Here is a 17,053-nt window from a genome sequence, read left to right as displayed (position 1 = left end):
ATTACCGTTCTGTTCAAACCAGCGCGCTCATTCTCATCATCATCAATCTTTCTCTCTCTCTCTCGCTCTCTCTCGCTCGCTCGATCGAGCGTAGTTCTGCACTGCGGGAGCTCAACAATGGAGGAAGTGGACGAGACCGAAGCCGCACCTCAGGTCGATTCCCTCCTCTTCATCTCGTCGCTTTTACTTCCCGTCCGTCCGACGCCGAGAAAAATAGATAACGGAGTAGAAGAAGAGAGAGGAAGAAGCGCCATAGGTAGTCCGATCGCGTCTCTCGAAAACCTAGAACAGAACGAGAGCCGAGCTTCGCTGCATTCCTCTAATCCGAGTAGCTGCAAACTCGCGGATTCGCGCTTTCGGTCGATGGTTTCCATCGCCGTTTGTACGAGAAAATGTTGAGCCTATCGGTTGGATTTGACTGCAGTATCTGTTGCTCGATCTTCTGAGAGATGTCAAAATCGACTAACGTGAAAAATCCTTATCCGATTGCACGCTTCTCGTTGTTTTGACAGAGTGAAGGTTATAGTCTCCCCAGGATAGGGAGATTTTACGGTGTAGGACGCTGTAAATGCGGGACTGAGTTTGGATCGTGATTGCTTGCGGTTCTCCCTATTGTTTGTGTAGTCCATTCATGTTTGCCGGACGTGATTTGGCGTGTTTTCATATTGGCGTGGATTTCGGCACGTTGTATGTACTCTTGATTTAGTTATGCGTTGCGTTGAGTTCAACTCCAGAAAAGGAAAGTGATTGTTGTGTTTAGTTCTATGAAGCCCCTACCGTGTTTACGTGTTGTGCTGCATCCGAGTTAATTTCCATAATGCAAGTTTTGGATTGGGATATCCACCTCTATTCTTGAGTGAGTCCTCAGAATCTCCATGGAATGACAAAAACTCATGAATTGATTATTTCGACGTAAATGCAGGTTTATATGGCATGCATTCTCCAGGGTAATCAGTAAGTTTTCTTGCACTATTAGTTCGATATTGTTATAATTTCTACAGCGAGTCCAAATTAAATCCGAGTTGTCTGCAAAATTATAGCAAGCGGTCGTCCCTTTAAGGAGAGGTCTCGCTACTGATGTACATTAACTGGTTCAGCACATTATGCCAACAGCCTAGAACATGAGGATATAAGGTCCGGATATAGCTGATCGCTGATTGATATCATGGTTTATCTTGCCAGATCTCAGTGTTTCAATGAATTAGACAACATCTTTTATGACTCTCGTACGCTCATGTGAAAAAAAAAACCTGGAAAACTGAAGATGACCGAGTGTTCCTTTCACTTTAAACGTCGGTATTTATTGCTAATAGATGAAATGAAGTGAGCAAATTTTTCCGATATTGTACAGCTACAGTAAGGTAAATAAAAATCGATATTGCAGTCAGAGGGTCATATTAACAGTTAGCTTGAAAGCATATTTTGTGATCAAGTTACTTCAAGCACCTGCATTTATCCAAATGCCTCTGTGCTTGACTACTCATACAGCAAGTACTTGTGCCTCTTTGCTGCACTATAACAATAAGGTGAACCTTGCTTTAAACTCTGCCCGGTTATAGTTCCAAATTTGAGGAGTCAAGTTCATCTAGTCTTGACAATTCTTGCTGTGGTGTCCCTCTTTTTTTGCTTGTGGGGTTCATGACTTTGTCACCATCATTAAGCTACTAAAGGTGACTTTGTCGTCCTCGAATGATCCATACACTGAAATCAAGTAGGGATTTTGCACTTTGCCTGACAAGTTTTTAAGTTTCATGAAATGTCCTGTTTAAAACAGGTCATGCATGTTAATTATGAATGAAAGAAAGTCCTATTACGCAGGTTCAAATTATAAGCAACACAAGCTGGTAACATGAGGAAAGCTGGCTTAAGAATATTATAATATGAGCTGGATAATTAACAATAATTAGGAATTTGTTGGAGATATCATGATCAGTTAGTGTGGCCAATAATGATCCCTATTTAAACATATTATTTCCTTTTATCTGTTATGATGATCATACTACTCTGATGAATTTCTAATTTGTTCTCAGCATTGGAGTTTCTTACTATGATTCCAACATTCGCCAACTTCATGTGCTGGAGTTATGGGAAGATGGAAGTCCGGATTTTCCCCTAATTGATCTTGGTATGATCTCCAAGCAAGGAGCAATCATTATTTAAGATATTGCACATAGTCCTTTGAGTTCGAAATATGAAAGACTAACTTTAGGTTAGTTCTGAATGGGTTTTGGCAGCTCATGATAGTTCTTTGTCCATCGTGTGACCAGATGAATCCATTTCTGTATTATTATAGCCTCTTCATTGAAATGTTCTGTTGAAGGATGATAAAATGTTGTCACATTATCTTTTATGTATGGATTTAATGAACCTGATTAATTACTCTTCTTGTCCAGTTAAATATCAAGCAACGCCTCTCTTCATTTATACCAGTACTAAAAGCGAAGAGTCTTTTATATCTGCTTTACAAAGAAGTGGTACGCTGCTAAGTTTTCTCTTGAATTGTCACATATCAGTTTTGCCATGCTTCCTCTTTAAGATGATGCAGATGGGACAGCTGAGGCTCCTACAGTGAAGCTCGTGAAAAGTTCAGTATTCAGCTATGAGCAAGCATGGCACAGGTGGGGGAGGCATTACTCTGCAAACACCTTTTCTTTAAAGTGGCTATCCCGAATCTTATGCTATTAGGGTCTCCAGAAGAATAGAGCTGTCTATGATCTTCTTTTGATACAATCAATGGCAACCTTAGTAGTGGCTTGATCTCAAGCAATCTGCTTGTCTAATTGAGCTTAAGGAAGTACCTTCTTTGCACATTCCGTGAGTGTACGATTGGCAAGCAGTTCATGCCTTTTAGGTCTAACCAGGAGCAGAGAACTTAAGACAGCTGGTTCCACCTTCCGGATGAATTATACAACTCAAAGAAATTTCTTTTCAGTTCACAAGAATCAGCATTAAGTTGGCTAATAAAAACGCATAAGTAACACAGAGAGAGTTTACTTCCTACTTGACTTCATTAAATTTGGCTCAGCTGTAACTAATAAATGTATGTTCTGATGCAAAAGATATATACCTCTGTCTTCTAGCTTTTTTTTTTTTAAATTTCTTCTGCAGATTGATGTACCTTCGAGTTACAGGAATGGATGATTGTTTAAGCATTAAGGAGAGAATCTCTTATGTAAGAATCTATAGCCATTTTCCACCTTCTAATTGGATGTATATGTCAAGGCAGTGTTCTACAATTTGTGATGGAGCACGTAATGGTTCAGCACCTCGTCGACGGTCCAGGCTAATTATCTCTGCTCAAAGGGTGGATTAATCTATAGCATATTTAACTAAATTTAGTCAGATATGTAATTGCTCTCTTAGGGAATTTCCTAGAGGCTTATTGTTTCCAATGTCCATTGTAGTTAGATGAGGCCAGTGGATAGAATAATTACGTTTTTTACTTAGGATTCTATTAAAATTTTTGCATGATTGAGAATAAAAAGCTATTGAATTTCTGCCTCTTCTACATTTCTTCCACTATCTTTCCTGAACTTCTTTTGAATTCCCTCCTCTGCTTTCTTTTCTTTTTGCATCCTGCGTTCATCCTGCATCACCTACTCCTTTTGCACAACTTGATCTAACGACCATGCACTTTTTCTCTTGGTGAAGCGAAAAATGCTTTCACTTTTGTTTGTCCTAATATTAATGCTTTCTGTTGCACTTGAACTTCCAGTTAAGTTCCATGATGGACATGGGAAGTGATCTTGAAGTTCGTGCAAGCGGAGGACTTCTTGCGATTTTGGAGAATGAAAGAATTGTGGATACCCTTGAGCAAAAGGAATGTGGGAATTCATCGATCACCATCGACTCTGTCATTCAGATTTCACTGTATCTATTTCCATATAGTTCATAAACTCTCTTGGCCACCCTCTCCCATGGTGCTTTTTTTATGGAAGTAGACTTGCATTTCCTTCACTTCCTCAACAGAAGCAATTTTCTCAAACTAGATGCAGCTGCCCATGAAGCATTGCAGATATTTCAAATAGACAAACATCCAAGCCACATGGGCATTGGTAGAGCAAAGGAAGGGTAATGAAGAAATACCTAATATGTCATTTTGCCGGCCGAAGTCTGAAGTTCCAAGCTGATGTTCTCAATTACAGGTTCTCGGTTTTTGGCATGATGAACAAGGTCAGTGAAAGTCATCAGTCTTCTTTATTATGAATTTTAATATGGGACTGACCCATGCTCTCAATCCAGTGTGTGACGCCAATGGGTAGACGGCTCTTGAGGTAAATTTTGTTCATGAGATTGTAGCACTCTTCGTTCATGAGTGACGTCTGACTCGAGGTTCTGACTAATGGCTCTTGTCACTTCAGAAGTTGGTTCCTGAGGCCTATACTTGACCTTGAGCATTTGAACAATCGTCTGAATGCTGTATCCTACATTGCTTTTTTGCATGCTTCAGCTAAAAGGCCTGCATTAGCATATGAACCGCACAATAGATACTAATTCATTACTCTCTGTATCTTGTGGATGGGGTTGGCTGGTGGCAACCTACTGAAACATAGTATTTTTATATTTGGGGCCAGGAACTGTTCTAATAGACTTTTAGTCTAGGGAGGTTTCACTTTAGAAATGGTTCCTGGATGATATATTTTTACAGCTTAAAGGACCAAAGGTGTTTCTTTAACAAAATGAAGATTTCATTTTTCCTTTTCTCTGAGGAACTGATGGATTCTTTGCGTGGAACTCTGAAGTCAGTAAAGGACATTCCACACATTCTCAAGGTATAGAAGCGCATGTTCTCTCTTCCAATGAGTGTGATTCTCGTAAAGTATATTTCTTATACTTGTAGAAAGGACTTCTTACCCATGCTTTTTCTATCGCTAAGTTAGGTTGTATAGACAAAGATTCACTTGATTATCTGTTGATGAATTGTTTCTCGGGTTCTAAGGTTTAAAATTCTTTATTCATTTTGAAAGAAATTCAACTCCCCAAGCTCCATATGTACCAGCACTGATTGGTCAGCTTTCCTGAAGGTAAACAGACACCTTGTTTGCATCCAACTTATCTCTCCTTACATGGCATGGCGGCATTCTCCTCTAAACACCTCGTTTGTTTTAGTCCAGCGGTGATAACGTTACAAAGCGATTGGTTACATGATGATTTCCTTTATAAATTAATTAAAGAAGTGGTCTCATTTAGATTTTGTATCATTGCTTATACAAAATACTATCGTCATAGATTTTTGCTTATACAAAATACTATCGTCATAGATTTTGTCATTTACAATCCTTTTCCTGAGTAATTGTCATCTCTGTCTCTTTCTCCCCCCTTTCCCTTTCTCTCTCTGATCAGCCAAATTTAAAATGCCTCTACATCCTGAAACCAGTATATATCTGTTGATGTTAGTGTTCTCAGCATGCCAAGAAAATAAAAAGGAGGGCAATACACTTGCTGAGTGTGAACACATTCAATGAACCTATGATAACTCAAATTTAAAGTGCCTCTCTATCCTGAAATTATAGCATATCTTTTGATGTTAATGCCTTCTCACTGTGCCAAGAGATAAAGAGGAAGGACATGCACTTGCTGAGTGAAAATTCATCTAATAAACCTCCATATTTCTCCATGTACAGTCAGAAAGTTTTCATGTTATCAATATCTCCATGAGAAATGTTCACCCTTTGATCGTTGAGTTATCAGAACCAACAAAAGATTCTTTCCTCAATTAATGATTTGAATGCAAGACTGGCTCTAATGACTGATTAATGTTATTGTGCTTCATGTGTTCTGATTCTTTTTAGGCAGCTTCTGCACCTTGATTAACTTGTAACATGAAATTGGTTTGGATCACTTTGCTTCATCTAGTAGAAAAAGTTTTATGCTATGGGTGGTGTCATGGTACTATGCGGCATGCACTTATTTTAATGCACCAAAAAATATGCAGTAATTATGTTGTGTGATAGGAGTTTTAACAGACGATCAACAATTTGCAAAAAGCATTTGTTCCATGGATAAATGCAAGTTAAAATCTAGAGAAGATGTTTAAGTGTCCGGAAATGGAGTTATATGCTAATCTTACTGCTTCAAGCATCACTTTTTTAATACTTTGACAGTTCATCTCATACTACAAGCTCACAATGTGAAATATATTACTCCAACTTTTACTGGCAGAGTGTTTCTTCTCTCTTGCATTTGAATAAGATACTTGAGGTAGGTATATCTGAGGGCCTACGTGAGCAAGTGAAGTACTTGAACACAGACATTCTTGAAAAGGTACAGTAAAAATTCAGCTGTCGTCCTCCTTTTTTGGCTTTTTTAACTTATATGTCTATGTAACAATGCCACAGGCTAGTTCATGCATCATGACGGAGCTGGCTTATGTTTATGAATTGGTCAGTTTTTCTCTAGTGTGGACTCTTTCTTCATGTTTTCTAGTTTCCTGAATGGAATTGGTTAAAAGAGGTTCTACTGGTGAAAATTTACTATAGGAAGTTTAGGATCAGAATGAAACCAGTCAAAATTATTCCCTTATCTTCTGCAAGACTCTCAGGAGATCTTGGCATCTTTCTTTAAAGGTCTAGAATGTTTGCTTGTTTCAGGCATGTTACTAAGATGTTTCTAAATTGATGTGATAAAGTCGACATTTTGTGGTTCAATACCTATAAATAAGAGGCCAGTGGCATCTTTACGGCCCCTTCCAGTTGTTTGGGTTGTTTTCCCTGCTATGATCTTCTTTGCCGTTTCTAATCTGGAAAGTTTGCCTCTCTGTTTAGGCGAAAGATCTCTATTTCTGAAATTTTTCCTTCTTCTTAGTACTCCACTTCTCACTATCGTGCAGTCTCCACTTAATCACCTTAGGCTACTTTTACATCATTCTCTAATTTTGTTTTCTTCTGTAGGTAATTGGCGTTATTGATATCAGCAGAGTTAAGGAGAAAGGTTATGAGACAATGGTGAAGGAGAGTTTCTGTGATGAGGTCAGCTATTCTTTTGTCTAGGTCACTTGATTGAAACTTTGCTTCCTACGAAGTGATGTGTCAAGACCTCTTATCTTGAGCTCTTAATCTGGATTTTTGAATGCTTGGACTGAATATATTAATATTATTCTTTCTGTTTGCGTACAGTTGGACGAGCTGAGGCAAATTTACGAGGAACTGCCTGAATTTTTGGAGGAGGTTCCTTTCATTCGAAGTCTCTGATACATCAATTGTAAAGTAAGGAGAAATTAGTCCGCTTAAATGTTTGTCTTGATTGAAGTAGTGCATCCAGGTGGCATCTCTGGAGCTTGCACATATTCCTGATGTGTTTAAGGACAAACATGTTCCATGTATTGTCTATATTCAGCAAGTAGGTATGCCTGCATTTTCCTGACCAGATGCTACATGCCAAGTTCTTTTTGTCTTACGTACAGCTTTTTATGTCATTTCTTTTTTATTTGATTCATGATCACCAGATGCTATATGTAGAGGTGGTCATAAGGATTGTTGATTGCTGATGCGTCAGGCCTGTAGCTTATGATCAAAGCAGAAAACTACTACTCAAAGCAGATTGGAGGATGAAAAACTTATCGTTTGCTTGTCATTTTTAACTTCCCAAGGAACTGTGTGATTGATACTGGAATCTTAATGAAGCTTTCATGTCTGTGGTGTCTCTAGACCATCCTGTCCTGTCATCACTATATATTGTTAAGGATGCAACAACTATTGCGTTGGCATGTCTAGTAGACCTGAATCAGGGTAGTTCCTTGCTGTACAAGTTTCAGCTGGGAAGATTAGACATGTTGCTGCATATTTCGATAACAAAACCAATAAATTCTACAATGGCGTTCACACATTTAAAGACTATAAAATGAAGTATCTCGACACTAAAATAAGAAATTCTAGAAACAACAGAAGATTACTCGGCTGAGTTAAATTTTGGGGAACTTTGTCCTTATTACTATGCCAAATTTCCTTGATTCTCTCTCTATCACGGTAGAATTACCTTTTAAACCTATAGATTAGCTTTCCATAGGAATTATCAATTGAAACTGTCAATTATTTCTATTTCTATTTTCAGGATACTTGATGTGCATTTTTGAAGAGAAACTCGATGAAATGACATTAGAAAGGCTTGAAGATTTTGAATATGTTGTGAGTTCATTCTCCATTAGATGCGTAAGTCATCCAATTGCACAAACTTATTCACGTGTAACTGAGGACTTACAAAGATTATCTACAGTTCTCTGATACAGATGCAGAGATGACGAGGTTCTTCTATCGAACTGCAAAGACAAGAGAATTGGATGACCTTCTTGGGGATCTTCATCATAAAATCTTAGGTTCACAAGATCAACTACTTCTTTTTTATTCCTTTTCCCTTTTCTCTTCATACATTTTCCGCTAGTTTTTTACATTTTCCTCAATTCCAAGTTGAAGAGTCACGCTGCCCTTTCATGGGTGAATGGTTGGAGCAAACCTTACTGTCGCTTAGGCTAGAATGACCCCTATTTAAGATGCTCCATTGAACCTGCCCCAAAAAAAAAGATGTTTTTTTCCAAAATATCTAAAAAAATAAAATCAAACTTGCAAACAGGAAGTAAACCTTTATATATGGGATGAGCCAGCCAGATCAAACTTTTGTGTAGTTGGTAACTATTTAGCTGCAAGCAAGACGTAAACTCACCTGCAAAATTAGTGCATTATGTTTCTTATGCTGAACTTTTTCTTTCCTCATTTTATGGATAACAGACATGGAGAGGGCAATCATCAGAGACTTGATTATACACATACTGACATTCTCAGCACATCTGCTTAAAGCTGTCAATTTTGCTGCTGAACTAGATTGGTGAGGCTTACTCTCTCTCTCTCTCTCTCTTTGTGCGACAGAAACTTGCACACACACGCTCGTACATTGCACGAGTGTTTGTATGGTGCACACATCCGGCTTTCATTTCTTATTTCCGATAATTAAGTTGTTTTCCTTCCCTATAACTCGAATGTGAATTCATGTACATTATTCTTTGTTCGATGATGATCATCATATTGTTGTGCTTCTAAGCTTCTTGTCGTTGGCACTGGTGGCTCGTCAGAACAATTATGTGAGGCCTACACTCACAGAAGAAACTTTGCTTGACATACAAAATGGAAGGTAGGAGCTGTTTAGAAAATGCCTTTCATGTCAACTGAAATTTAATTTTTTCCTGCCCTTTGGGTTTTTCGAAATGATAGTTTCCTGCAAATTTTCAGACATGTTTTGCAGGAAATGACAGTCGACACTTTTATTCCGAATGATACAAAATTTTTTAATGATGGTAATTTTGACAATGTACTGCACTTGATCATCTATCCTGTCAATTTCAGTCCAAAAGATGTATTTACTCTTAATACTTGTCGGTTTCAGGGCGCATTAATATCATCACTGGTCCTAACTATTCAGGGAAAAGCATCTATGTCAAACAGGTTCTGATGATAAGAGTTTTCTTTAGAGATAGATATCTGACCCCCTTTTGGACTAATGCACTTTGAGTTGTCAGAGATGGAGAGTATATTGTTATTCTCCCACATAGATATAGTAGCTGTACTTCTTTCAGTGTCCAATCACAGTAACAAATATCTCTGACATGATTTGGCCATTAGTCCGTGGCTTTGGCTGTAGGCAGCGTAATTCAGTGGATTTTATTCTATCTTACTACTTCTGCAAATTCAAGTGGTTATTGTTATGTCTGGCACCTACTGCTACTATGATATGTTCAATTGGTAGCCTGAACACCTACTTTCACTTGCGATAAACTATTGGGCATAATATTGATCCCTTCGTAATAGGCATTTGGAATGTTGTCTGTAAAATGGCTCCCACCATTCTCATGCAAGCACCTCTTCTGTCTTGTTATTTTGTTGCTGTTTGTCTAAATCATGCTTCAAGTTGAAGAAAATCATTCCGTGTATAACCTAGAAGATGTTTTCCAGGTTGCTCTTATTGTTTTTCTTTCTCACATTGGAAGTTTTGTGCCTGCTGAATCAGCAACTGTGGGTTTGACAGATAGGTTGGAGTCTTGAAGTTAACACTTTCTCCAATCATCTTGATTGTCATTATATTGAAGTTGTGATCATGTTAGAAGTTTTTCGACAGAATATTTTGCGCTATGGGAAGCAAGCTTATGACTGCGGAACAATCGACATTCATGATTGATCTCCATCAAGTAGGAATGATGCTGAGGCATGTCTACCCGACAAGGGTTTTCATTACAATGCTTGCCTAGAAAGTCAATTTCTTACCTGGGAAAGTCACTTACCATTGAGTACTAGTTCGAAGTTCTAAAGCTAGAAAGTTTAGTTGTGGGGAATATCACCGTGCTGCAGCATCTGTTTGATTAAGTTTACATATATATGTACGTATTGACATGCTTCCGTTGGAATGTTATATAGGCAGGCAACTTCAAAATCATTATGTCTGTTAGATGAATTTGGAAAAGGCACTCTAAATGAAGGTTTTTACCTGTCTTGAGTAAAAATTTTCAATCGCAACAGCAAATTGTACTACGTCATGAATATGTGCTTTTGGTGCTTTTTTCAGATGGAGTTGGTTTGCTTGGTGGAGCAATCAATCACTTTGTCATGTGGGACGAACCACCAAAAGTTTGTTACTTCATTTCCTTTTCAAAGTAGTTGAGACAATGCCACATTTGCACTTCAATCAGTGAGGCAAATCACTAATCTACCTTCTTAGCTTAGACATTCTATCAGCATCCCGTGGTTAATCTGATCCTTTCTTAGAAATAGAAACTTTGTGTAGGCTAAGTTTTTGGATTATTATGAAAAACCACTGTAAAGTTATTAATATATCTTTTAACAGAGCACTTTTCTGATTTGTAAACCATTAGACGCATTCTCCAATCGCATGCCACCGTAAACAAATTTTTACTTGTTTTGGACAGTCCAATGAATATTATTGCTTCTCCTTTTTCCTCTGTATTCCATTGATCGGGACTGCTGCTTTTGGGATTTAAACATTCAGTTGAAAGATCTCCTAGAAAGAATTATCTGTCAATGATTGGCACCTGGACCATATTTTGCTGTGGTCCTCACCTAATGTTCTAAGTACGAGACTTTCCAACTAACTATTTGCTTTGTTGCCCTAGAAAATAAAGGGCAATCTTCAAAGAAAGACTCGGCCATGTTATGCTAGTCATTCTAGCTTAAGTCTGCCATTCCTAGCCAAGCGAAAGAGAGAATAGAAAAACGACAAATGCCTGAAGTCCCACAGTTGCATTTTATATCTTTCTAATAGTAGAAATATTGAATGACTACTTAATCATGCTGCAATGATCTGTAGGTTCTGGTCTGCACTCACTTGACTGAGCTGCTTTCTGAGAACTTTCTACCAAAGGTATTGCATTGTTTTAGAGTTGAATTTGGCATTTAGACTAACAAATAGCATTGGTGACTGGTTACCTGTATTTTATTACTAAATCAGTGTGAGCAGATCAAGTTTTACACTATGAGTGTTCTAAGGTCCGAGGACAACAGCACAGACGTTGAAGACCTTGTTTTCCTATATCGGTATTGCTTCATTTTCGTTGCCATCAAATGTCTCTTGAATGTTGCAGTAAGCAAATTGTCTGTATTTGAGTTGAGATATATTGGGCAATTACTTAGAAGATACGTGGGGTTGTTTTGTTGGTGGCTTTAGCAGGGTTTAAGTAGCATGAACTTCACCAGGAAAGAGTACAATGACTGGTTGTCTTTTGTGGTGACTGAAAATGGTAAAAACTATGTATCGAGTACCTTGAGTACGGGAATAACCAAGGTCTATAGATGGTGCATTAAATTTTTTATATTTGGATAAGTAGGTACTTTAGTTCTTTAATCTAGTTTATCAGATGCTAAACTGTCTTGAAAAATATTCAGTTGCTTACTCAGCTTAATGAGAAGAGGCATTATGAAACAGAGAAGTAGGAGGGTCACAATTCAATCACAGAATACGGGGTTGCACTTTGATACTAAATCAAGGGGTTAATTTATAACATAAAGTATCAACCTGAAGTAAATTTGTCCTCAGAGTTGGCAAGGTAGCCTGACCTTCAGTTTGCGGTTGTTACATTGGTGTCTTGACTAGATTTGACCACTAGGCCAATCCAGCACTGCTACCATTTTTTAAAGTTCTTGTGACAAGACTGCACTCTGGCTTTCTAGAATTACATGATGGACTTTATTAATGACATCATATCTTCTCTAAAGTGTCTAATTTTTGTGCAGCCTTGTTCCTGGACACACTCTTCTTAGCTATGGTGAGTACATGAATGTTTGAGCTGGAGGTTCATCCTGGGGGTTACATGTTAGGTTCCTAACACATTTAAAATCCTGCAGGGCTTCATTGTGCTCTCCTGGCTGGTACATCCGAATTTTTATTGGCAAACTTATCCTGCATTGTGGGATATTGAAATTATGGGACGTGTTCCATAGGAGCCGGGCCTCTAATGCAGCTTCAAGGCTGATATATGCATTTAAAAAAGATGGTGAAAATGGTTTGTGAAAGTGTGGTTTCAGCCAAGACCTGCAGCAAAGCAATCCAAGCCTAATAGCTTAACTTGAGAAGGCGAAGCGCTCTCTAATGCTTATCCTATCCTATCAAAAACAAGGACTGAGAAGATGAACCCGTTCCCAATTATTTTCATGTGCAATCTAGCAAGATGTGAAAGAAATTAATATCACATGCAGAGAATTAGTAACGAACAGAAGAACACAGTTAATTTGTATGATTCATCAGTTCCGCCATCTGATTTTGCAGGTCTTCCAAAAGAAGTAATTAGAAGAGCTGCCCTGATGCAAGATGTTATTGGGAATAACCAGCCTGTTGATCGACTGTGCAATGAGAACATATCAGCACAAGATCAGCAGTACAAGGTATGGGACTCAGCACAATCAGTTTCCACAATTGCACAGATAACTCCTCTGCTTTTTCACACATTATTATATATCTGTTTGCAAATCCAGAAGGCGGTAGACAAGATGCTGGCATTTGATTCCCTCAATGGTGAGCTCAAAGCATTCTTCAAAGACATATTTCCTTCATAATCCCAATTTTCCTTTCATCATTAATTAGAGTTACTTCTAGTTTGCATGACTGGACTAGTAAAAAATGTCTCCTTTTGATGTGCCCTCTCGAAAGTTTAAGTAGAGAGACCATGAAAATTGAGGAAGCGTAAGTTGGCCTTCCATCTACTGGTCATTGCCCATTCACGTTGCAAAATTTTCGGTCCTACTATGAACTTCCAGGGTAAATGTAACTGGTAGTATTTGCCCAAATCTAGCCTTTTCGGATCCTTCGGTTTATACTTTCTGTCTGTACCCAGAAAGGTCATCCGTTTGTTGGCATTTTTACAGTTAGCTCTGAGATTATTGCAAATACCACTTTGAGATTATATTAACTGTCGATGCTCTTTCTTCTGATATACAAAGCCCGGCAACAGAATGACATCTTTAAAAGCAACGATTATTATTAACCCAAGTATCCCCAAACACTGAATCTCTTTTTGACGATTGACAACATGTATGTAATCCTACTGTCTGAAAAGAAAATTTTTCTTCCAATTTGAATTGTTTGTTTTGCTTAAGTTTCAACGGTGGCCAGTTGCTGGACGTCCACTGGGTATGTGTACTGTGGTGAACCATGGAAGGCTATGTCTATGAACATGCGGTTTGTTTCTTCTGTGGGATGGACAAGATCCCAAAACACATGGTCTCGCCGGTAGGAGCAGTACTGCGAAATGGGTAAGCATGGAATTATTGCAATTGGGTTAACGAGACCGCAACAGGCATCTTTTACCTCCGTAAAACCTGAGGAAATAGTAGAGAGTCATTAGTTGACAGGTCTAGGATCGCACTGATATACAGAAGATTCAAAAGGTCTCACGAGTCCCACTCGAAGTCCTACCATAAGCAGATGGATTCTGGATGAATTTTTGCACGACGTTGTAGATATCCAAGTAACTGTAGCTCATATCGTTGAGTTCGGACTTCAATCCCTTCACCATCGCTAGGAGTGCCTCGTTATACATGCGCGACCAGGAATTCGTATCCTCCTTGCATCCGTCCGTTTTGTTCTGGTTCCTCTGTAACGGACAGCATCCGATCGGCGGGAGCCCTGCGAACACGAACTTGCGCGCGCCGTTACTGTAGAGACGCTGCCACAGGAATTCGAGTTTCCCGAAAAAAAAAATCAAAAAACGTGCCTTGGTAGTCGATAATAATGCACACGTAACAAACAAGCTCACCTAAAAACATAGTGTTAGTTAGACTGATTTTGAAGGAATGTAGTAGGTACCTTTAACTGATCCTTCAGCGAAGAAGCCATGAGGTCGACGTATTGCTGCGGCGTCTGCTGCTTCCGGAGATCGGAGGATCTGGAGTAAGTGAAGATTTCATTGCTTCCGATGACGATGAGGAAGAGGGACTTGGCTACGTGCTTCTGTGCACCAGACGATCCCATGTGTTGCACCAGGTTTTGGTGCACCGCGAGGTAGTATTCCACTTGCTTGGTCAAAGGTATCGATTGATGCTATAAACAGATCAAGATTAACTCCGAACAAGACCAGAGACTTGCATGCTCAAAATGAAACAGAAACATCGTCTTATTTTCCTTTGAAAAAGAGAAGCGATTAGATATAGGGGTTTTAGTATGAATCGCGAAATCGGTGTCGAGCATATATCTTCCTAGCTTGACACATTAAATGAGGCCACTACCCATCGGCAGTCGCATGTTGTCGCCACCCATTATCACTCGGTCGGATTGGTCTCATATCAAATGCTAATAAGGAAAACTTGGATTTGTACCGAATTAAAACAATATAGAATGACGAGTTTGCCACGACACGCTTAAATGATGAGGAACAAATTCGATTGCAAAAAATCAGAAGACGATTTCCGTTACTTACAAGTATCTCATCAGTGCCATCAAAGATGCCAGCACCTGCGGAGGCGAAGCTGACGCCGGTCAGGAAGGGCAATGAAGAATTGCTCTCGCTGGAGTTGGAGATGAGGGCCAGATACGGCGGCGACGTCGGCAAGCCCAACTTCTCAGCTGCCCAAAAAGGTCATGACAATCAATCAATTACGACGCATACGGGCGTTCCCTATCTTTGTATCCTTCTCTCTTCGCTCTACGTATGAAGAAAAAGCAAAAACCTAGCCATTGGATCTTAAGTAGACAGTTCCCAGCAATGGTTCAGTAGATGTTAACGTAGAAATAGCAAGGCAACAAGTAAGCGAAGATTGCAAAAAAAGGGGAAGATATCTATCGTTCTTAACATTAAATGGGTGAAGTTGATTCGCTTCTCCAAAAGGGCGTGTCCTTATGGCATTTATGTAGCGAGGTGGATCTTTACCGTTCAGTAAAATGCTCTTACATCGACTTTCTTTATAGTTGAAATGATAAAATGCGGATTGATATATGCACCGTCAAAGAAGATACATGCAAGATATGCAGAATCAAGTAAATATCCTAATATCGCTAACATATATGATGACGTCACATGTCAATCGGTGCCCAACTTCGTAACTTTTCAAGATTTCAATCCTCAAATTGAGGAACGCTACTTGTCGACGGGCGTGGGAGGGTCAAATCGATATGATTATGCGATAAGGCCAAGTGAGGGAGGGTGGATGGAATGATAGATATACGACTCTCGACATAGGACGATGAGCGAAGAACTCAAGCGTGTGCAGATTGATGCCGATGAATGTAGAAGTCATGCGTACCGATAAAATCCGCGGCGTTCTTGCCGTTGCTGAACCTTCCGGTGGGCTTTTTGGTGGGGAAATCCACGCCGTAGGGCGGGAAGTTGGCTCTCGCTATCGAGATCGGCAAGTAGTCGTTGTTGCCCACGTCCACGAGCGAGTCCCCGAACACGAAAAGCGCGGGCACCATCTGTCCCGCCGAGCAGCTCAACCTCAACAACACAAGAAACACGACCCAGAAACCTCTCACCGCACGAACACCATTAGAAGCCATTTTCATGTCCTCCCTCCCTCTCTGTCTCTCTCTCTCTGAGACGTCTGTGCAGTGCGTGACATGTGAAGCAAACAACGGGTTGATGGGTTTATATAGACGGAGGGAATGAGGTTGACGATGGAGCGAGTGGCGTGAGAGCAGGATTTATTTCCCTTTATTCGGAGAACGGTGGAGAGGACCGGGAAGGGAATGAATCAGCGAGAACAGCAAATTAGCAGAGGGTCTTCTGTCCGTATAACTGACATGCCATCTTTGTTATTTGGCTCTTGTCCTTGAAGACGGCTCTTCTTCTTCTTCTTTTTTCGTTTGTTTTGATTGGACAGATTGTTTATTATGTTTTTTTTTTCCATTGCGTGCAGCCTTTTCGGGTCTCATCCAATAATACATGTCTTGTTTTTTTTTCTAAAAGCTTAAACCCTTATATAAAACAGCTGTTATATAAAAGCGTTTATTTGATATCATATAAAATTTTATGAAATTATTATTAATTATTTTAAAAATTTAAATTAAATATTTTATCAATCTTGACTCTCAATTTGGATTTTGTTGCCACCTATATTTTGGAATTCCATTTAATAATTCATTGCATAGGAAATTATGGACCGACCCCTAAATAAAAAGAATAATTTAAATTGCATAGTTTTCAGGAGTATTTTGCATTATAAGACAAACTCACAAAAATGACGTTGGACCGACGACGGGTGGAGTTAATTAAAGGTTCTGAGGCATTGAGCTTAATTTTAACAAGCACGTAATAAGATTAGGGAACAAGAAACCTAGCTCTACACTATAAATATAGACTTTTAAGTCTTCACATTTAAGGGGAGGGCCATAGAAAGTAGAATTCGCGGGCACGAAAAGAGAACTCACGTTCTCCACAGTGAAGGACAGTGAGAATAAGACAAGAAAGAGGAAAAAGGGCAGAAGTTCAGAAAAGAAGAAGAAGAGTGTCTTCTTTCTCTTTCCTCTTTGCACCTGCACAAATACGAGGCGGCTCGTGCACGTCCGGTCATCATCTGCCGAGGCGTCCGGTGAGGTCTCCGGCTCCCTTGCGCTCGTTGATCTCGGCTGG

General features: G+C 39.3%; 2 protein-coding genes across 7 annotated transcripts; one reads left to right on the top strand and one right to left on the bottom strand.

Moving 5' to 3' along the window:
• Positions 1 to 13,304, top strand: LOC115675013 (DNA mismatch repair protein MSH5). Of its 6 annotated transcripts, none has more exons than XM_056317516.1 (34): positions 1 to 153; positions 923 to 954; positions 2,031 to 2,125; positions 2,394 to 2,474; positions 2,546 to 2,618; positions 3,109 to 3,172; positions 3,716 to 3,870; positions 3,970 to 4,071; positions 4,146 to 4,173; positions 4,243 to 4,274; positions 4,362 to 4,419; positions 4,686 to 4,772; positions 4,968 to 5,024; positions 6,163 to 6,264; positions 6,339 to 6,383; positions 6,891 to 6,968; positions 7,116 to 7,166; positions 7,261 to 7,342; positions 8,050 to 8,123; positions 8,212 to 8,311; positions 8,721 to 8,817; positions 9,031 to 9,120; positions 9,219 to 9,283; positions 9,373 to 9,431; positions 9,939 to 10,015; positions 10,102 to 10,192; positions 10,402 to 10,459; positions 10,546 to 10,607; positions 11,305 to 11,358; positions 11,446 to 11,531; positions 12,228 to 12,259; positions 12,339 to 12,362; positions 12,760 to 12,875; positions 12,966 to 13,304. In XM_056317516.1, the coding sequence occupies exons 1-34, from the start codon at positions 118 to 120 to the stop codon at positions 13,044 to 13,046; spliced, it is 2,424 nt and encodes an 807-aa protein (XP_056173491.1). In that variant the 5' UTR covers positions 1 to 117; the 3' UTR covers positions 13,047 to 13,304. The 6 variants fall into 6 exon arrangements, with proteins under 6 accessions (XP_056173491.1, XP_056173489.1, XP_056173488.1 ...); XM_056317514.1 differs by having other exon boundaries at positions 8,050 to 8,147; positions 11,455 to 11,531; XM_056317513.1 differs by having other exon boundaries at positions 8,050 to 8,147.
• A 144-nt stretch (positions 13,305 to 13,448) lies between these two features.
• On the bottom strand, positions 13,449 to 16,191 carry LOC115675016 (GDSL esterase/lipase At5g55050-like). Its single transcript, XM_030597599.2, has 5 exons — positions 15,729 to 16,191; positions 14,906 to 15,051; positions 14,296 to 14,529; positions 13,906 to 14,155; positions 13,449 to 13,808 (listed from the first exon to the last, which is right to left on the bottom strand). The coding sequence occupies exons 1-5, from the start codon at positions 15,985 to 15,987 to the stop codon at positions 13,582 to 13,584; spliced, it is 1,116 nt and encodes a 371-aa protein (XP_030453459.1). The 5' UTR covers positions 15,988 to 16,191; the 3' UTR covers positions 13,449 to 13,581.
• Positions 16,192 to 17,053: the final 862 nt, after the last annotated feature.

Source organism: Syzygium oleosum, unplaced genomic scaffold, assembly GCF_021117445.2.
Source record: "Syzygium oleosum isolate NSW1041296 unplaced genomic scaffold, Sole_v2.1 Sole_v2.13, whole genome shotgun sequence".
NCBI lineage: Eukaryota > Viridiplantae > Streptophyta > Magnoliopsida > Myrtales > Myrtaceae > Syzygium > Syzygium oleosum.
Note: the sequence above shows the minus strand (reverse complement) of the source record. Positions and strands in the feature narration are given on the sequence as shown.